The 22,968-nt window shown below is 37.2% G+C and overlaps 1 protein-coding gene across 11 annotated transcripts in view; it reads right to left on the bottom strand.

Moving 5' to 3' along the window:
• The window catches only part of FRYL (FRY like transcription coactivator), a 151,440-nt gene that overhangs the window by 95,506 nt on the left and 32,966 nt on the right, over positions 1-22,968 (bottom strand). For all 11 annotated transcript variants that reach the window (XM_066317033.1, XM_066317032.1, XM_066317024.1 and 8 more), the window contains exon 2: positions 843-1,042. In XM_066317033.1, the coding sequence (XP_066173130.1) occupies positions 843-962 (120 nt within the window). In that variant the 5' untranslated portion in view covers positions 963-1,042. The remainder of the gene's footprint in view (positions 1-842; positions 1,043-22,968) is intronic.

Genomic DNA, 22,968 nt, shown 5'->3' with positions numbered 1-22,968 from the left:
TCACATGGGTGCAAGTTGAAGATGATTCCATAATCCACCAAACAGTTTTGGCCCTGCATTTGTGTTCTTTTGGACTGTTTCCTAAGAAAACTTTTTCCTGAAGTTTCAAAACCAGGGCTCAAAAGCTGATATATGCACTTTCTGCATGAACATTTTGGCAAGCAGCAGCTGCCAACAGAAGCTTTCTGTGAGCAGGCCCTGTGCAAGCCACAGCATCTCACCTGCCCAGTGAATTTCCAGGTTTTTAAAAAAGTTGGTTTTGTTTGCTGTGGTTTTGGGGGTTTTTTGGTGATTGTCCCCCCCAGAAATTTGAAAATTAAAAGAAATCCATTTATTTCAAGACCACGAGGTCTGGATCCCTAATGGAATTTTGTCTTTTTGCCTAATCTGCAATAGATGCAAGACTACTGTATTATTCCAGGTGTTAGTATCATTACCTCAGAAAACAAACCAAATGCATCTTTTCTCAAAAGGATATTCTCCAAGTATTACTTCAAAGAAACACTGTCCTGTGTGACAGGAAACACACTTCACAGTATTAATGAAGGAACATTTTTTGTTGTTCCTATTTCCTTTTGTAACTTCACAGACCTTAGGGATACACTAAGAGGTCTTGTTTCCAGTAACTACTAGGTAACAGTTTTAACACAAGTCAATAAAACAAATCAGGTAACAACCCTGTTTGCAGAAGCCTATTTATTCCTGAAGTAATCCCTTTGAAAAGCCAACAGTATCTGGGAGTGCTTCTTTTCAGTAACCTTACATATGAGATAGATCAGCCCATTTCAGAAAAAGAACATGACCTTTTTGAGAGATATTATGAAAAAAAAAAAAGGACTCACCAAAGGTTCAGCCATTACAAGTTCAATTTTCTTTTCAGCTTGAACAGCAAATTCAGCAAAGAGGCTTTTGATGACATACTCGCCCGGTTTCACATCTGGGTCAATAGTAATGTTAGACATGATGATGCCTCTCTTTTCCCAGGTGGAAACAACACTTGGAGGAACTCGACGTTTATTTACTCTGCTGGGTGGTGCGGAGGCTAAAGGTAAAAAACAAGAAAAACACAGAGCTGTAAAGCAGAGCTTCTAAACACGCTGCCAGTCACTTTGTATTTTCACATTCATCACACACACATTTTCACGCAGTAAATTCTCTTGAACAGGAGGAAACAACTAGCTACAACCTACAATAAGGATTTGTTTGTTTTAGTTAGGTGGGAATTTCTAGTCTGAAGCTGCACAAGGATTTACAATGTTGGTTACTTCTGTCACTGATAAAATGCTCTACAACGACCATGATTAACATACAGTACCTTCAGCTCAAGTTTTACTAAAAATCAGAAGGTTGAATGGAAAGGGTTATCCCCCTATATTATGAGAAGTGTTGCTTGATACTATTTTATAGATCACCCACAAAGTTCACATTTCTATTACACATCCAAATACCTCCAAGAAAAATTCTTCCTTGTACTTTTTGTGAAGTAAGCTGATTTTCCTAACAAGAATGCAAACACTTTTTAGACATGTCATACTAACTGATCTTCTAGACCCACATTAAAAACTTGTTCCTTGTAAGAAATATTTATTAATCAATACAAATAACACTATACATCAGTCTCATTTTCTATGATTTCTATGATTATTTCTATGAATTAATGCTTTTTCTTTTATATCAAAATTGTCATATACAAACTTCATACATAGTTATCCACCTTTAATTTTCTTTTCCTCCCTAAGCACTCCAAAACATTTATTTATTGTGAAAGCTGCCAGCAATGTGAACTGCAGTACTGAAAATCATGTTTCAGAACTCACACACAGAGGTTTAATACACAAAACAATCAGGGTAAATAATTACAATTCTTGTCCTGCACACTACATCAAAATAACCATTGACACCTCTTAATGATGACCCAGATGTACCAAGGGAGGTCTGATGTTTCCCTAGTGTATCCCGTGACTGCAGATGTTGTTTTTCAATTGATATTAGGCATCAATAGTAACAATTCTTATGTATTAATAGTAAGATTTTATTTTCCTAAGACAGTCAGGCAGGGAACCTAGTTCTCATCTGTTTCATTTTGTTACATTTCATTATTTGTTTAGGTAAGCTTTTTTAAGGCTTTTTGCATGTAAAGTGTGAGGAGACACATTTAGTTTATTTTATTGAACCTGAAATTTTTTTTTACCTGTTCTCAGTTTTTACATGTGCAAACGCTATAAATACTATTCACAACTTTTACTCAAAAATTTTTTTTAACTCATTTATGAAAAAACATGAGACCACACATAGAGACCAAACCTTTGGTATATTACATCTTCTCAAGTTTAGTCCTGGCCATTAATTATATCTTCTATCAATTCAGAAAGTTACATTTTAGGTAATATAACACAGATTCGCACAACTTCCAGTGAAATTTATCACTTATCATATGCATTAGTGACGTGAGCAATTCTGCAGGAGTGAAAACTGAACCCAAATGCCTTAGCTTCTAATCCAAAAGGAAGGTTACCTTGCAGAAGGTTGTGAGTACTACACATGACCTGGTTTTTTGTCTCTATCCTATTGTACAAACTTGCTCTTTAGCTGGAGTAATGCATATCTTTTCCTGCACATAAATTGTGGTCTCCTTTCCTTGAGGCTGCAAGAGTCTTACAAGGTCATAAAACTGAGTTCCCAGGTAGAAGGGGGAACACCAGAACAACTGGCACACATTGCACATCATAAAACATTTCTAAACATCCTCTAACACTTCAATCCTGCATTTTGATCTCAGTAACAGAGGCCCTAAAAGACAAAGAAGAGCATGTCCCACACAGCAGAGACAATGGGACATCACTGACAATATTGCCATGATCTAGATCCCTGTGGTAGAAGCTCAGCAGATACAAGTACACAGAAGCATTAAAAAACAGAACAAAGTGAAGGCTGCATAAAAAAGGTGACAACCCAAAACTCTTTCTCATCCCACATCTGATGATTGGCTTGTCCTTGAGTACAGAAACATGAACATTACAGGGACTTTGAAAAATATTTCATTTCTTTACAATGGCCTATGTTCTCCAGCATCCGTACTCTTGCCATTCTTAAGCCTCAGTGTTTCCAAAGGCAGCCCAGAAAATGAGACAGATTAATTATGTCAAGAACAAGAGCACAGAGGTTTAAGAAGAGGTGAAAAGAAGGAATAAATACATCCTTCCTGGCCATAGCAGGTAACAAACAGAAATACCAAGCATGGGATAGGTGAAACATAAGAATGCTACAACATACAGATTTTCATCAACTTGGCTTCATCTCCATCAGATAAACAAAATATAAAATTGAGTAGCTAAGGACTCATTACAGATTCCACATATTTCTAATATAAGAGTTGCTTTTATCCTAAATATAAGAGTTTCTAAGAAAGCTAAAGCTTTGTTCTAATCAACAGACAAGTTGGACTGGCTCATTTTAAAAAACATATTGACTCTAACAGGCTGGAAAGAGAGCACTTAAATCTCCTTTTGAATATCACTACTCACATCATGTTAGAAGAAATTCAGCAAAGCAGCAGCCTCAGCTCATTCTAGACTTACCTACTAGATATGCCACAACTGTTGTAAGTGAACATGTCAGAGCTCTCCAGTTCCTGCTCCTGAAGAGTGAAGAGTTGGTATTCAACCAGGTCTTTTTGCTCTTTGGGAAGTTAAGAAAGACCACTGAGCTCCTTAACCCCAAACTATATTTAGATTTGCCTTATGTAGAGAATTCTTAATCGTGTGTTTATGTAATACATTTCTGTCTTCAGATTTTGAAAGATCACATTCAAAACGCCCCTGTCACTTAAGAATCAGGAAACATTGAGAGCCAATCCTCTTTAAAGTGCTATCTTTACTTCGTGTTATCAATTCAATCAGTAAGGGACCACCTCAGTGTGTTAACTTTCAAAGTTAAAAAACAGCTTCCCTCACTAAGGATGAAACCCCAAGGCTGTCTACACTGATCTAAACTCAGGTAAACACCTTCCTCAGGCTCAAACAAAACCACAGGAAATGGATAAACTGGGCAAAAATCTAGCAGTGGCAAGAAAAAAAGAAGCAACTGGACTATAACCAGACTGGGTTCAGTAAGTGCTGCAGAAATGTAAGTACAAGGCAGAGGTCATGCAGCCAAGGAAACGTGGTGCCAGGACAGCCTTATATCCAGCAGCATTACCAAGGACCCCACTCCCTGGCTATAGTGTGGCACAGCCTCCTTTGGATGGCACAAGCTGCAGTACTGTCAAAGATGCCAGCTCTCTCCCTTCCTGCACAAGCAAACACAACACAGTCAGCTGTTCAGAGAACTGAACTGGAAAAGCAGCATGCATATTATTTTTTTTTCCCCAGGTTAATTTTGACACAATCATTTGTCCAAGGCACGTATCACACACAGCTGTGTGCCAACACAGAGTCAGTGCAGGGACAGGGTTTGCCTTTGTACTCTGTCAGCAGCAAAGCACAGACAAGGCCACCCTACAGCCACTCATGTTACCAATCTGTGTTCATATTCACAAACTCTCCAGGTGGCAATAAATTTATCCCCCCAAAACCCAAGAAATTAAAAAAAAAAAAAAAGAGCTTTTTAAAATAAAAGTCAAAATCTATTCTCAGATTTCTTAACTACGTCAAACAACATTATTATCTGGTATCATTATGTTCAGTAGGATTCATTTATTTATGAATTTGCAATCAATAACATTGTAGGAAGGATCTATATGGATTTTGATTATGCTTAACGGGAAAAAAAGTCATTGCAGAACAGGATTAAATATTCTTTTTCTGCCATCAAAGCATAAGCCATTCTTTACTCTTAGCTGCCAGTGAAAATGTAAGTCAAACATTGTTTGGAAGCTTTAAAACATGAAGTGTTCTACAGAACTCATATGAGATCTGGAACCAGAAACCATACAACTTGCAACAGTTCAAAACTCAAAAACTACTTTCATAAATCACTTGAAAACAGTGAATATTATTCACTTGAAACAATATCCTGTTTGTTTGCTCTAATGTGAGCTACTGCTACATGGGAAATCTGGGAGCGATGCAGTAAGGAAATCTTTGTTAAACAGTATTGTTTGGTTGCTAGGGCCACACCAAATTGTTTGGATAGTTGCAAGGAACAGTAAAACAATACAAAGGGTAATGAGACAGACAACACACTCCTAGGTCAAAAGGCAACACACCCTGATGTATGCTAAATGAGAAACAAAATTGTTTCATGTTGAACACAAGTGTCTAGAACTAGGGAAGGTTATTTAACACCCAAGTTGATAGTTAACAATGCTGCTATTTTATCATCCTCTTTCTCACCACATAACCCAAATGCATCAAGTATTTGAGGATACAAAGTGGCATCTTATTTACCAATGAGACTATTCAGGGCTCAAACATAGAAAGCAGGTACTGAAAGGTAACAAACACACCCCACCCAGCCAGGGACAGCTGACGAGTCCATTTTACTTCATGGCTAATATAAAATGATGATTTTTAGCTTTCAGACTTTTTTTTGGGGGGGTACTACTCTACACTTAGCCAAGCTTGGTACTTCAGATATGCTTTTTTCCCAAGCTTTCCAGAGTTTTTGCTGTAACAGAAATTTGGGTTCAGTTGCTGCTGTGTCTCAGGAAGTTGGAATGGTTGAACTGAAGTATAACTTCCATCAGGTATCTCCCCTCTTTCCAGGTACCAGAAAACACATCTGGAATTACTTTATAGCTTTTTAAAATAAGATACCCAACTGTAAAATAAGCATGCTCAACACAATCTTGAGGAGCCTCTGCAGTTTTCATCAAGCAGATAATATTCTTGGGTGCTATTTTTAATTAATTGCTAAAGCAGTAGATAATTTCACATAGCTCACATTTAGCAATTAAGCTTTTTACTGTTATTTTTGCAGCACATGGACTTTCATGGGTACTTTATATTTCCTGTGACACTTGTTGCAGAATAGGGTTTGCACGTCCAACTGACCATAAAAAAATTTCCAAAGACTAAAAATACTATGTGTGGTTACTTAAAGGAATTTTAATTAAGCTCCTTGCCTTCTACTATGATAACATCTAGAACATTTTATCCTGCCTCACAGAAATGAGATTAATAGACATGGAAACTTGTCTGTAGTGATTGTTAAGAGTGTTTCATAACAACAAATTTTTAGTTATTTTACCAAAAGAATATTTTTTTCCTAAAAAGGATGTCAATGCTCAAATGAGATGGCAATCTATCCAGAATCATCCCAACAAATTATGAACAGAGCTCAAATGTTAAACCTAGGCTTTCCGTTTCCCTGATCAGAACCCTGTTTTTCAGAGCAACTTCTTCAATAAATTTATCATTATTTCACAATTCTAAAATTCCTGTTGATCATCAGGTTTCTACTCTTTCCAAAGCCTGCTTGCTCCTACCAGTGGAAAAGAAAGTCTTATGACTTGAATGAAAGGAACAGCAAACAGCTTTATGAACACAACGAAATTCAATGTACATAATAAGAGGTGCACATTCCAGATCTTAGCCTCTAACTGTCGCTGAAGGATACAAAAGGAAGATGAAAGACTCCAAATATTTCAGAAGGCAAAGAGCATAGAAAAAGCCTTTATTGTCTAACTCTTACTATCTTTTATAGGGCGTTCAGATACAGACTGAACATGGTTGGTGAATAGGAATGACACCTCTCTAATGCCATTGGTTAAACTAGAGAAACAGCAAAACATCACCTGGAGAAAGGCTGTTTGGAGAAAGGAGAGTTGTTTGCCAAGATTGTTTTGAGAAAAAGCTTTCTTGAGAAATTTTCCTTGGGAAAAAGTTAGCAGCTGCTAGCAGGCTAAAATCTCTCAGACCCAGAAATATCAGGCCCACATCTAACCTCTAAGCAAATACAAAGAAAGAACCATTCTTGGCTTAAATCTCTTGGATTTGCTTTCACAGCAGCGATGGGAGGATGTAGTTTACCTGGATTGCTGAAGCATGTGATGCCACAGCAGACCACCAGATCTACTTCACTGGGTTTTGTTCAAACTACATAGCACTATTGATAGAGCATGAAGCCTGTCTGAAAGCTGGATTTATCCCTGCCTTACTTGCTCCAGCTGTACTGAATCCCTGTGATGTCATGCACAGGCAGTACTCTGGCACACGTGGCTGGTTCCTTGGTTCACCAGCGTCACACAAATGCTGGACTCAGCAGTCTCTGCAGAATTAGCAGACACTTCTGCATTACACTGCATTTATCCAGATTTTCTCATTTATTTCATAACACTTATTTACCAGCAAGATGGTACTAATCTTAAACTGTGCTACTAGATACAATAAGAGAGAAAAAAAAATGCAAACTCATAAAGGATATGCTCATTTTAAGCACATCCGTTTTCATACAAATGCTGTTCTGATTTTCTCAGTTATGTAAATTATTCTCAATAATATGTTTTGATGGACCAAGAAATCGAGTTTCTGCTAGGTGCCCTTTTTTAGAGGCATTCTTACAAGGCCCTTTAAAAACTCCATACATAACATGAATATTAATCTTGATACTGGTATAAAACACTCAATGCCAAGGGAGAGGCACAGCAGCCTCCTGACACCAGAGCAATGTCACTTTACAAGAAAACCTAAATAATGTGAACAAAATTCAGTCTTTCACCATGAAATTAAGTATCTATTAAGGGCCACTGACCACACATTTTCATACAGTGTGGTATCTAGATATTCCTTTACATAATACACATGAATTGATTTGTAACACTACAAATACAAACACAGCAGTAGAAGCTGGAATCAATTTGAATAGATTAGAATATACATGATCAAGAAAAGAAACCTGCTTTCTCCCCTATTTCTCACACTTTAGTCTCGATACACAGTTCTTGATGCATAAGCCATATTATTTTCAATGCAGACTACACAATTAATTCATCCAGCAACACCAGCTATGGAATTCTCCCTTCTTTATCTATGTTGGCAGTGTACAGTGAATTTTCTTAGGAAGATGTTTAACAAAGATTTTGGCTTCATACATGTGTCCAATTACACAACAGGCACAGAACTATTATCTCATTAACAGCTCACACGGACTAAGCCCAGAGTGCAAATTCTTATCTCACCTCTCTCAATTCTTTACTCATTTTAAGTGACTCTTATGGAAATAATTAAATAGGCAGCTGGTACTTCTGTCATGCATTTAGGACATGTCACATGATGATAAGATGAATGGATTACCTACCTGTGAAGTAGAAACGGGCTTACAAGTGGCTTCATTCAATGGTATGGTTCAGTGAAAAGTTTGTAAAGCCAAGTCAAAGCTTTCAGGGAGAGGAAGTTTTATGTGTATTGACAACTTCCTCTCCACGTCTAAATTGGAACTTACATTTTACTTCTGCAGCAGCAACACTTCCCTATTAACAACTTATCTAAAGAGTTTCAGATGCATTTAATTTCAGCCAAACTCTGGGACAAAGAAACAAAAATGAATGCTGCATCAATAAACAGAAGATAAAGTCATTTCAACAAGTAGTTTATTAACCATATGGCTGTAACATGAAGGGTAGCCTGGGAGAGAATACAAAAAGTATTTTTGAGTTTATTGTGGGAACTGGTGCTATGACAGCTGAGCTTTCTTTTGGATTTAAAAACATCCCCACAGAACAAAATCTTCATAGAAATCGTCTAAGTTTTATTGTAAAGATTATCTTTTTTTACCTCCAGCAAATATGAACATCCTTTCTTTGGGGAAAGTTAACTGAGAGAGCAGCTGTAAATTTGTCTAGTTACAGGTACTCACATGAAGCTTGTTTTCTGCTTTCAAAGCCTCTGAAAACAAAGGCAAGACTGGTAAGAGAAACATTACTTCTTGCCAACACAAATGCATAAAACCTTGTCTGGTAACATCTGATTTTCTAGGAATCTGGGCCCTTAGAAGACTTGCTGCTACAGATGATCCTCAAATTTTGAGCTTCACCTTATAACTAAGTAATTTAGTCCTTGCAGAGACTGAGTAGTCTTCTTCTCCACTGCTGTTAATATCTCTGGCATTTTCATTCTTAAAATGTGATTTTTAGATTTTCATTTGGCATAAATTTCTAGAAATAACAATCAGTCTCCTACAAGAAAAAAGGCAAAAGAGAACTAACATTGCATCAAACCTAAAAAATGATATTTTTATAATTAAAAATAAAAAATAACCAAGCCAAACAAACTAACCACAGATATTTCAGTTTAGGAAAAAAATTCTCCAGCATCTGTGAATCTTTTCCACGCCTATAACCATTGTCTGGGATATATGAAGTTAATTCCCCATGTATCAAACACAAAAAAGTCCTTGAAAGGTCTTCTTCCTTTCTAAACTCCCCATCACCATAATCCTCTGGAAACCTTTTGCTATATTCTCTGCCACATTTGCTCCTTTTCCCCATTATTGTACTAATATTCAGACGCTCTTTGAGGAAGCATTATGAAGAGAATTCTTCTTATGCATTCTTCTTGTCTAGCTGCTTTAATGGCTGAGCAAACTCTAACCAGCAAATACTCCAATCCCTGTATGGGACCTCATCTCTTATAGTCCCTTCCCTACTTTGGAAAGTCAAAAATTAAATAGGTATAGGATTACTTTCCTGAAACTATAGAGCAGACAGACAGATAAAATGGATTACAGATAAAATCAGGATTTTAAAATTATTTTTAAATCCTTATTTTGTGTACACTCAGACACATGAGAAGAGAGAAACTGGGCTACGAATTTCTCCAAGTAAATCCTACTGGCTTTGCCATTATGGACTGTGGCAGTCATTCCTCTTATCTTTATATAGGTGAGAAGCAGCAACTCCAGTAAAGATTCTTTCTAAACCTCTGTTCATACTGTACAAAGAGCACCTGCTTCTCTACAGAGCTGTGACTGAACAACACAAACAACAGCCACATATGCAATGTACAATCACCTCAATCAAATGGGGATTTTTTTATTTACTGGAGTAGAACACACAAATACTTTTATTAATAAATTTACTGGTTGAAAAAGAGATCAGATCTGACCTACAGGATAGTGTGGGGATACCCAGGGCAGTTGTCAGAAAGAGACTCTTAGTTGTTACTGAGCTCCCTCTGTCCACTGAGAATGTTGGATTTGACAGCATCAAAGGCTGCTAGAAGTTACAGCTCCAAAGATACTGCTAAAGATCATCTGATCTCTAGTGCTGAGTAATTCTAATGTAGTGTCTGACAGCAGGACAGAATGTCCCATCTATGGCACACGCACTATGGCAAACAAAAAATATAAAATTAAGTATTTTTTTAAAAAATCGTGAAGATGAATATAAGATAAATTTTACATACATCTTAAAAAATCCTCAACAACACAACAGCTAGGAATAGATGGGAAATACTGGCTGAAATTTCTACATGCATATGCAAGAAGTACAATTCATTTTTTGACTCATTTTACAGAGCCTTGTATGGTAGACCATGCATGCAGATTATTATCAGACAGGAAAAAAAGAAAAATTAAAAAATAATTTTGGTAGCACAAGATGCCAAAAGAGCAAGTCATACACAGTGAAAAACAATGTGATAGAACACAAAAACTGGAGGGGGAAGAGGAAATCAGTTTGAACTCAATTGTCTCAAGTCCTGCCCAGTCACTCTTGATTACAGCATGCCATCAGGATATCCTGGCCATTAAAGTGTCAGATCATTAAAAATATAGTTTATGTAATTCCTTTCCTAGAACAACTGCCAGAATAGAAAATCTCTTCAGATAAAATACTTTAATTAAAAAAAAAATCACCAAAAAACCTTACTTAGAAAGAAGCAAAATTTAATTAATACCATACTTTCAAACTACTAATTTATTTAACGTGCTTTGTTTGACTGTCAGAAAGCTGCTCTCATGCAAGATCAGCTTCAAAGAATGTAAAGGGTCAGTCTCATCTGTCCATAATGTAAACATAATCCATCACATTTGGAAGCAGGATTATGGCAGGAATGTAAAGGTTCAGGGCTGTAAGTTAAATTACCAACAGTAGTTTTCAGAAATGCTCTTACTGACATTTTATACAACTGCAGCCTTCAAGTCAATTTTAAGCTGCGCATATAATAAAGCGAGTTAGACTTTAATACACGATTTTCTGCTTGAAAACAGTTCTGTAATCAAGTTGCAAACTTCTCAGAGAAACAATACCACCCCAAGCACACCTCTGGTACCTACAGCCTCTTTTCCCAGTAGACCTTTGTAAAGATTCAACATGCCCTAAACTGTCAAACTACTTTGCACAGCACAAGTGAAGAACACAGGTATCCATCCTGGTAAACAAATGAGCATATATAACTATCAATATGCATTCATACACAAATTCTGTGTTGCCTCAAAAGAATAACCACAAAAGCATAAAACCTCCCCTAAACTTGTTTCTTTACTTCCTGTCCTCATTAGCATTAGACTTCTACAGCACTGCAAGTCATACTTTCATTAACGATGCAAACACAGAAGCAATTCTATTCCAGTATGATTAACTTGCCAAAAAAAAAAGAGCTTACAGTAGTAATTTTAAAGGGCAGTATCTGATGCTTATTTTTTATTTAACTTTATTTCTGTATCAGGAACAAAGACATCAACTTCCCACTGAGTATGGAGAGCAAAGAAAGAATTGTATAACATTGGCTTGTTCTGTTAGTTCTCCTGATCCACCTGAAATTTAGAAAATGTAAAAGAGCCCCCACTAAGTCTGAGCTGTAGATGGTATGTGCATTCATGTAATGGCTGAGAGGCCATAACTCATCAGTGTTATTTCTCCTTCAGTTCTGTCTCCTGGAGTTTTTTATTATTTAGAAGTTTCCAAGGGGGATGCAGATTCCTACAGAACAAATTTAAGCTTGCTGAGGGCAGTTGGGTTTTTCATCATTCCCTCTCCTGGCTGATGGACTTCCATTTGAGAGCCACATACTGATGCTCAACTTTTCAAGCAACAGGGAAGGGCATGCTGGTAAATTTGCATGCACTCATGACCTTTCTGACTGGCACAGAAAATGTGTCCTGCTCAGCCCATGGGGTGAGGGAAGTAGGGCAGAGAAAAGAACATTTACTAAGAGAGAAAATCGGTTTTGCCATCAAATTGAAGGCTGCACCATGCTGGAAACACATTGATGCCCCGAATCCTGTGTTAAGCAGGAGCTAACAAAAGCAACAAAATTGTATCAGTGCTTGGCTAAGTGACATTAAACTAAAAAGGGAGAAGAAGGGAGGCAAAGGCAGCAGTGGAAAGATACACTACCAAGGCCTGAGGAGTGAAAGAGTAGGAAGAAAGGAAAGAGAATTTTATTCACTAGTGTTTATTCCTGATTTCCTTATTCACTGTTCTGTAAGTTAAAGTACACATTTCCACAGTAATGATGAGAGTGAACCTACTCTGAACAAAGAATTCATTTCCATGGTATTCTAACTACATGAAAAGAAAGAAAAACACAAACTAAATCTAAAGTTCTAAGAAGCAGCATTTAAAATCTAAAACTAAGGCAAGAATGTAGCAGCAAAGGAATACACATAAATATAGGCTGCACAGACTTCACTGCAAACAGATCACCTGTGATGATCTTTTATTTCCTTTCAATACATCATACATATGTATACACCACACACAAAAAATGCATCCTGTAACAAGGTCAAAGTGACCACAGGCATGCCTTTGTTAACCAGCAAACAGAAACTTAAATACCTTATCTCATCTTTCCTAATCCACAGTTCTCTGGAAAAACAAAACTTCACATCCCCAGTTTGCAGACTTAAGGACATAAAAAACTCTCTTGGTCCACTGTACTTGAAGAAAAAACAAATATCAAAATGTTCAATGAATTTATGCTTAATCTTATTTCCAAACAGATTGTGTCTGAAGCCAGCAGCTTTTGCAAAGAAGTCTCTTGCAGAGCACAAACCAAGATAGTTTGTTTAACCTTCTCTCCCTTCGCTGCCTGCTTATTCTTTCCTTGTGAGAAGAGGGCAATTCCAGCTCCCAGTTCAAAGAGGAAAATACTTTTCCTCATTATCCTCATTATGCTCGTTATCCTCAATTATCCTCATTAATGTCAAATTGATACCTTTCCTGAGTAAATGCAAGAAAAAAATGAATGCTGGCAGTTTTGCTCTAAAGGACTATGTCTGAAAAGGAGGCTGAATCATCAGTTATAAAGTAACCAAGAACTTCAAATAATGTATCATTAAAAAACAAACAAAACCCAATACATTAGCCAGACTGGGTCCACTTACAAGAGCATGTTCACGTCCTTGTAAATAATTGTTTAGTGAAGTGCTCAGAAATATTGTAATAGTACTTCTGATACCAAGGTATGTTTTGAAAGTTGAAGTGTTAGGTATATATACACAAGGATTGAAAAAAATCAAAGAAGAGAATAAACAAACAAATGCAATCGAGCATTGGAATATGCTTCAAACACACACAAATCAGGCACAGAAAATGTCTCATGCATTAAATATCAATTTCAGAAAAGAACAACTGTTCTGTGCTCCGATTCTGTCAGTTTTGCCTGGTAATCCTCCATAGGAACATATGAGCTGAGAAGGAAGATAAACTAGACTAACTCAATCTGCTGCATTTAACACAAACATTTCATAGGCAGAAAAACAGAAAAAGTGAAACCAACATTTTCAAAAGCATGTTCTTTAATTTTGCTGAGGAATTAAAAAAACAAACCAACCGAAAAAAAAAAAAAAAAAAAAAAAAAAAAAAAAACCCTTCTTTTTTCACATCCACGTAACTACCTAAATTTAACTCTAAAAAAAAATTATCTGATAATTTCCCTAAATGAAAAGAGGGCATCAGCTCTTCTGAAAATTCAACTCCAATGGGTTTAAGTTCCCAGTAGATATTACTAAAGAGTTATTTATGCTCTCATAGGAGAGACTGGCTACTTTTCAACTACAGCATAAATTTCCTTGTGAAGGCATACACATATCTTATAATGCTGTTTTAAATTCTGTTTTTAAATTAGGTGTAGTTAGTTGTCTGTGTTTTTTTCTGTTTATCAAACCTGCTCTTCTGAGCCAAGTCCTTTCATTCATCAAATTCTACAGAAAAACAGCAGTGTCAGCTGCTTAATTGATTGATAGTCTGGGACATCTATTTTTTTGGAAAAAAAGTTTGATGAACAAGAAAACTAATAAAAATATAGAAAATTTAGGATTGTTCACTAAGACACTTATCCAAATTTGCTTTGCATGTGTGGGTTACTGTGGGTATTGTTTTTTGAGGTTTCTCAGTGCCTTTTAAGTCTTTAACAGCAAAAGGTTCACGTCAGACCCTAGTTAGTACTTTTTTTTTTTTTTTTTTTTTAGGAATAAGCATGAGACACTTGTATTTCTAATCAGACTTTCTGACTATATTTATCTATGCTTACTGCAAATAAAAGTAAACTAAATTAGGAAGAATCCCAAGATGTGCAATTCCTTAGGGATTCAGGGCTTTAAGTCCTCAGATGAAGCACAAGGGCATAGCACAAACCTGGCAAAAAAATCCCAGCCAGCATGCACAGAGCCAGCACTCAAACTGGACTTCTATAAGAAGACAATGCTCAGTGCCATGCAGAGCTATTCTTAGCCACCATAAACACACCCATGTTCAGAGTTAACAGCTTCTTTGTCAGTTCCATGGGAGGAGACCAGGCACATCTGAAATAAAAATAGGTTGTCATATGCTTGTCCGTGGAACTCCAAAACACATGGCTGAATTGGTCATTTAGAAGATTCGAGCTGCATGTATCGGTATCATAAGGAAAAAAAGACACCTTTTTTCCTCCTACCTTCCTCAATTTTCATTTTAAGTTTTTATGTGATTCTAACTCGCTTCAAGAAGTAGTTTGCGCTCTCCGCAGTAGGAATCTCTGGATTCAAGACATTGTTTTAAGCTCCAAAAAGCATTAGAGAGGTGTAACTGGGAGGCTGAGACTGGTATGAGAATGGGAAATTCTGGCTGTGGAGGCACCAGGGAACGTGGGGCTTTCAGCACGGCCTGGATGAACGACACCTGGCTGAGTGGGAACGGAGATCCCCCTGCACCCACCTGCAGCTTCACAACACACCCAGATGTAGAGACAAAGAATCTGTGATGACTCACAGAAGTGCGACAGGATGGGCACACTGAACAGTGACAACTCCAAAAACACTGCTCCAAAATCTGTTGCCAAGTGAAAAGGAGCCCAGGACACGTGGAGAACGCTACACCTGGCACTCTTGGCTCCTGTAACATGACCAGAGATTACAGCTGTAATAGCTTGACACAAGCATTGTAGTGCCCTTTTGCTGGACAGACACCTTGAGCATCCCCATCCTAGTGCCTGGCTGCTGGGTGGACCCCTTGGACACATTTGCTTTGCTCCCCTAAGTTCCCATTTTAAATAACATCTGCCTTCTCATTCACATTTCCATATGCTTCCAGGGTTTATCCAGTGTTGCAACAGCATTTCCTACACCTTTGTGTGGGAAAAATTAAATAGCAGGTTTTGTATATGTGTAGGAAGATATGGAAAATACCCACAGTCCATCAGCAAAGTAACAGATATGCTGGCCTGCAAGCTGATGGACAGGAATAAAAACATGTTTACATATAAATCCATATTTTAAAGAGAGCAGCCTGTAAGGAGGTGAGACAGTTGTATCATAGCTACATTCAGATCTGCAGTCATTCAAATACAATCAAGTTTTGAGGCTTGAAAAGGAACTAAGTATCTAACTGCATGTGCTGACACCAACTATGGCTGGCCAATAACGACAGCAGTACTTGCACGATATTTAGCAGACTACACAGCTCATGACAAATATAAGAATGAGTAATATAAAGGAAAATAATATAAGAAACTATTATGGTTTTGCTTTAAAAATTCTCCAGTGACATATCCTAGTGGAGGATATCACAAAATAAATAATGGTCTGATAATCTGTAGGGATCCTTATCATTGCTACAAAAAAAAAAAAAAAAAAAAAAAAAAAAAAAAAAAAAAAAAAAAAAAAAAACCAAACAACTAAGTCACTTAGGTTTCCAACCAGAATTACTACAGTCAATGCTGCCATCTCCCAAGTTGCAATATAGATACATACATATATAAATATACATACATATATATTTACACACATATACATACATATATATATATACACAGACACACACATATATATATACACACATATATACACACACACACATATATATATAGGCAGCATTATTTTTAAAATGGAGAAACACTTCCTTCATTCTTGCTCAGGTACACTATTACCAAAACTGATACTACGCATTGCCCTGTTACTCCCACTTAACCCTGGAAATCTCAGACTCTGATCAAGGAGCTTAGTTTGGCCTGGCTTGGCCCTCCCCAGTATACTGAGGTCTCACGCAGGCAAATTCTTTATCTATTCCAACAAAACATTGCCTCACATTAATCACTCTCCAGCAATAAAACACAGGTGAGATGAACCCCTGAGCAGCTTCTGGGGGCAGCAGAAGCAGAGATGCAGTTTGGCCATGGTGGGACTGCACAGCTCAGCCTGGCTCGGGGCAGGGAGCAGCCCTGGCACCTGGACGGAGACCAAACACAAACCACGGAACGATAACGAGCTCTTCTGGCCTCTGCCAAGCTACACTCTCGGCCAGTGACCTGGAAATGGGAGTTTCACATCCAGAGCTCATCGCTCGTCTTTTTCCCTCAGGATGTGGCATTTAAGTTTGTGTGGTCACATATTAACACCGCCATGAAACGCTGAGATGTTTAGATCATGTCAGGATGGCACAGCTGCACTACACGGGGCTCTGTCACCTCTCTCAGTCCCCAAATAGCTAAAGCTATTCTGATATTCACAACTGGTTTCTGGAAGTCAGTCTTAGTAACCTCAGTCTTAAAACCACAAACAAGGACTTAACACCATTTTTCTCAGAATTATTAGGCAGACAGTTTCAGTAGAACTAAACAAGCAGAAAAGAGACACAAAAGCTTGAGAAAAGCTGCAATTGTGCATGATATATGTTAAAAAATGCAGTATGTAAATTAAAGTTAACCAAGAACGCAATATTTCCTCACTTCAGGTTTTCAGAATAAGACGTGCAGTGCACGCTTTTTGTTTTTTGGTTTGGTTTGGGTTGGTTGGTTTTATGTTTGTTTGTGTTTTTTGTTGGGTTGTTTTTTAAAAATTTTATTTTATTTTAAGAACTTGCATCTGCAGCAAGACACCAGTTTGGCACAATAAGACTGACTTTTAGTGACGCTGAACTCTTGAGCTTCAAAATGCTTTAAAAAGTTTTTGTGCTCAGTGGCAGTATAATTCACATCCTTTACCGAATTTTAGATAGTGGAATCCTACAGGTTTGCTTCAAATAATACAGAACCTATGCTGAGGACTGCCCAGGCTCTGTCCTGCCCTCCTCTCCCCTGCTTGATCAAACACATTATGTTCTTGTTTTCCTTGTCTTCTCCAAGATGAGCACTCCAGTTTTCCAGTTACAGTAATGTCTTTAGGGAGAATGTGACCATAAAAGATATTAAGGAATTATAAATTAAAAAGAAATACAGAAGCAAAAATTATTCAAATAAACCTTTGAACAATACTAAAATAATAGATACTAGGACACCTTCTAGAAGTGAAATCACTTTCCTTTTGGTCACCTTTTGCCATATCAGTGAAACTTGGGGTTTGCTGAAAATTTTCTTAAGGTAATTTCTTTCAGAATTAGTGATACACTTTTTATTTTTCCTATGGAAGGAAAATTATAACTTGAAGTACTCTTTCAGGGTTTTTTTTAAAATCATTATTTAAGAAGAAAAAAAAGTAAGATAAAAAGACTGCAAAATCCTTCCCATTCATGCACTTCTGCTAGGTTATTTCTATGTTTTACGTTCCTCTTTCATTTTTTCCTAGCCAGTTACTTTCTGGAGAGAGAGTGGTTCAAAGATGAAAATACCCCTACAAGCAGAACAATGCATGATTCCACCTTAATATCCCCAGCTTAGTCTATCACAGGTTTCTGGACACAGAGTTCCAACAGCTAGCAAAAAAACCTTTGAACTTCTCGGCCAAATCCCAGTGCACCTGGGTTAGCTTCCTTCTTTCTTCACGCTGCTGTCAGAAAAATGAAATGCCAGTTGCTAGCCTCTCTTTTTTCAGGACAAGACCTCATTTGTAGCTGAAAGAACAGTAAAAATCTGGTGATATTTGGCCCAGCTGCTCTATCCTGCTGACAGGCAGCACAAAGCAAGATGTTGGAGAGAAAAAAGAGGCAGGTTTCTGCTGAGATGTCAGACACGCGATTTTCTCAGCCCAACATGGGCTGCATTAGGAGCTGCTGAGTTGTCACTGACCACTGACCCTGGCACCCTCACAAACATCACTGCTCCTAACCTGAAGAGCTTCAGTTCTTGTTCAGCAGCGTGAACAAAGGCAGCAAACAGGGATGATGAATCAAAGAAGCAAAAGGATGAAAATTAACAACCCCCAGAGCTACTTATGCCGCTTTGATAGCATTGTGAATGCAACAATCCTTTCGAATATTCATTAATTAGGTAGCATTGATTTGCAAGGGCTTAAGGCATTCATACATCTTTCTAGACCACCATTCTTGTCTGCACCAGTTGTCTGCAAAGGAAACTCCAAATCACATGGCAGCTGTGCCTGATGGGCAAAAGCACAGGAGTTATTTATACCTCCCATGCTGCGCTTTCCTAAGATCTCTTTACAAAATTAATTGCTTCTAGAACTTAAACGAATTCTTGAGCAAGAAACTTATAAATAGTTATGTTCGAAATTAAAATTTTTATTTTTGAAGATTGAAAAGGTTGGTTTTTAAACTCTTACACGTCTGTTTTTGAGGCTACATGTCTGTCAAAAGGTACTCTTTCTTTCTGTTGGATTTTCAAATTCTTGACTCATAGGAGAAGAATGAGAAAAGGCAAAGAATGAGGAAAATGTGTCATATGCCTGTTGTTTTCTACTACTACTTTGAAAGCATTCAAAATATTTATATGTATAAATTCATTAGTTGAATTTCTTCTGAACTGAGTAAAATCTGCCCTACACAATTGTGCTTTTCTTGTTTTTTCTAACTATACCTACTTAGGGCATCAAGTTTAAATTCTGATGAAAATTAATTAAAGAATCATAAACCACATAATTCTGTAACTGTTCTGAAATACTTTCCACATCTAGCTTTTTGGCCATCACTGTATTTCAAGTACTTCTGTATCAGTCTATAAGAGACTCCTGCACTTGTCTAATGAGAGTTATCAGTCAAACTCAATGATAAAAATTTTATTTCTTTCTGTACCTTAGTTTTCCAATAATTAATATTCTAATATTAAAAGCAGTTAAAACAATTCTATGCCTCAATATTTTGTTTTCTTCTGTTATTGCAGAAGAATAGAATAATTCAATAACTCAAGAATAATTGGTAGTCTATTACACAGATCACATTTCATTTAACTCCCCAGAAATCTCACAAAATGTAGTTTCCACCAGACCTACTAATACAAACTTTTGCTTGTGACATTCACACAGGCAACTGGAATGTTAAGAGTTCAAAAACTTAATTCTTATTTCCAGTAGTATGGCCCAGTTTCTTTTAGGTTCCAAGGGTCCTTTCTGATTTAGAATGGCCTTTTCCTCTTGAAATTGACCCTTTATTTTGCACTGTACCTAACAGAATTTAACAGCTCCCTTTGACTAGCACCATGACTCTTTGTATAGGAAAGAGGAAAAATATTTACTTCTATAGAGCAAAAACTTGTAATTACATGTACGCCGGATATGATATAGCAAACAAAAGCTGGAAATCACCTTTCCAAATAAATAAATGTCATTGTGTCAGTTATCTCCTAAATGCTATTAAACCCCTAATGTCTAAACCTTTCCCCTTCAAACACAAAAGCACCAGAGCTAGTGTGTTAAAAAAAAAAAAAAAAGTCAGCAGAAATAGGGTATTTGATACGGCTTGTTGCAATTTGTTTATCTGGAGCTTTCCTGAAGTCCATGCAGAGCATGCAGTTTATTCCAGCAACAGTAGCTGACAGAGTGGTTTGCATTTGGTGTACTTTCTCCTTTCAACAGCATTCTCTTCTGCAATTTGAATCATTACAGAATCTAGTTATGGGTTTAGCAGAAAGTCTATCACTTTCATAGAAAGAATTTCCCAAAGTGAAGCCCATTCTAGCTCATCTATGTCTGATGAAGATAAATAATGTATATCCAACACATAATGTACTTCCTACAACACAAGCATTCTATTAAAAAATTAATACAAAGAACTTCACACTAAATAATCTTGAAGAAAATTTTTGTTTTAAATAATAGTTAAATATTTTGCATCTTTACATGCAGAGAAGTCCAAAGTAAGGCCCAAAATATCATATAACCTTAGCTAATTACAAGTGGTAAAAATCTGGATACATACACTTCCCTAATGAGCACCCACACTCTAATGCCCAATTTACATGGAAGGCATTACAGAACAGACTGCTGACATCAAACAGGTAAGGCAGGCAAAAAGTAGACATGAATGTTTAGCCATACTGCAAAACAGATCAACCTTAAAACACCCAAATAAGCCCCACACATCCTCAATCATAAAGAAAACCATGCAAATATAAAAAGGCTTTGATGCAAAAGGCAGGAGAGCAAGACTCAAGGCTCCAGCTGAGCCAAGACATCCATACATGTCCAGGAGAGGCAGGCAGCCTCTCACTGCCAGGCAGTTATCCTCAACATTCTGTTACAGGAGCCTCAACATCCACCCTCCTTCCCTTGAGATCATTTCTTTATGTGTGCTGGGTATTCTTCAGCTTCAGGCTGGTACTCAGCTTCAACTAGTTTGGATGTTATAGTTACAGCCTTGTTATCTTCTTCCAGTCTACATCCACTTCGAGATCTTGTTATTTCAAACTTACCCAGAAACAAAGAAAGAAGGGAGGGGACAAAACCCACTCAAAATAGCAAATTTTACTGCACAGAATGTCAGTAGCACCTCATTTAATAGAATATATGCCAACAGCACACATCAGGAAATGCAACGACTCAATTATGTGACTGCAGATGTACTGCACAAGAGACCATCATCAAAGGCCACAGAAGTCCATGAACAGAGCCAAATATGGAGGTCACACTCCACAATACATCAATCCATTGATACATTCACAATGTATTGGGCAATTAACTACTGACAGAAACTTGTTTTTCCCATGACAAATTAAAGGCTGTGAAAAGGTCCTCATACGTCCCTCCTACAGGAAAAAAATCTGCCCCTTGAGTAGTACAGGGACCTGTAACTACATTTACTAACACAAATCACTCTCACATGTAATATTTTTTTTCTAATGTTTTGTTTTGTAATGTATTGGTTTTGTAATTTTTTTTTCCAAAAAAAGCAGAATTTAGTAGCTTTTTCAAAACTTAGCACATTTGGATTAATCTTTCATTTAAAAAATTCTCTTTTCAATACATCAAAACAATTTTGGAAGATATATTCATAAAAAGAAATCTCTACATTCTCTAGAAAGAGCCATCATGTTACAGCATACAAGGCAACATGACTAACTGAGGTGATCCTTTGAAGCCAAGGTTACAATAAAGAAGTAGTTTCCTACAAAAAAGACTGAGCATATTATTGTTTGGGATGCTTAACACTAGACAAATAAAGTTAACAACCTACTTAATATTGCACTTATTTAATTACTATTATTGTTTCAGAAGGCACCAAAAATAGTATCTCATGAAAACAGGATTTCTCTACATTGTGAATTACTACTGATATTTCCAGTAGAATATAAAAGCTGTATGAGAATTCTCCAGAGTACTGCAGTGCCACTAATAACTCTTAGCCCAAAGGGCAGTCTGCAAAGAGAAGCAATCATGTAACATCTCAGACCAATTTTTTCCTCAGGTTTTATTTTTCTTTGCTGTTTAACAGTTATGGGAAAACAAGTCGAAATTTATCATACAATAATGACTTCTAATGTCATTAGATTCTAATGCTAAAAACCGGCGCTTTCATCAGTTTTACAAAGTAAAATCCACCAGCAAATTGCAACAGAAGGAGGAAATCTGTGGTTTTGCTACAAAGCCACATGCACCTCCACAAATACTCCACCTCACCCATCTTCTCCTAAAGAATAAGACTGTCAAGAAAACATTTGTTTCCCAGAATTCTTCCTATGGTCTTCTTTCATATACATTCCTATCATGGCATTGCAACATGACCTCTCTTATTTAAATAACAGCTTCACTGCTGTCCTCAAACAAAAAAGTCACTAGGTAAAAATGAATCCACTAGATCTACTTTGTTAAATACTGTAGTAGCAGAGCAGAACCTCTCCTGAGAGCCAAGAGTTCATTTCTGGTTGGTAAAGCAGGAAGTAATCTTCAGTCAAACTAATCCTATGGGATGATTACTGAATCTTAAAAAGCAAACTCCAAGTGCTTTTTTTTTTCATTCACAGAAAGAATGATTCAAAAGTATCTGCCAAGCAGCTCCCCAGTCTTCACGTGCTCGTCAGCACCTGGCAGCCATAGCTCCAATAATTCACTTGCTTTTAAAGCTGCTCCATTTCTTTCTGATTTTAGAACAGTTTCCAAATCAACAGCTGTACAGGCAGATACGGCTCGCCTTCCTGGCAGGACTTTGTTCACAGGCTCACAAGTCTCAGTAACTTTGAAAATCACTGTCACAAACCTTTCTCAAAAAGAGGCCAAGGGCAAAGACCTCAATGTAGCTTGGCCAGTGGCATTGTTAAAGTGTAGCCCTGTTCTCTTAACCAGCATAAGGTCTTGAGATACATGAAATACTTCTGATTCAAGATAAGCAAGGTGGTATAAAAAATCTCACGAAGCACCTCCAAAACTGATTCACCAGAAGAAGATAGGGATCTTCAAGGACAGAGAAGCACCCACATGACAGGTGTACCCTTCTGTTTACCAGATACA

Source organism: Sylvia atricapilla, chromosome 4 (genome assembly GCF_009819655.1).
Source record: "Sylvia atricapilla isolate bSylAtr1 chromosome 4, bSylAtr1.pri, whole genome shotgun sequence".
Classification (NCBI taxonomy): Eukaryota; Metazoa; Chordata; class Aves; order Passeriformes; family Sylviidae; genus Sylvia; species Sylvia atricapilla.
The sequence above is the reverse complement of the archived record's forward strand: the minus strand, read 5'-3'. Positions and strand labels throughout refer to the sequence as shown.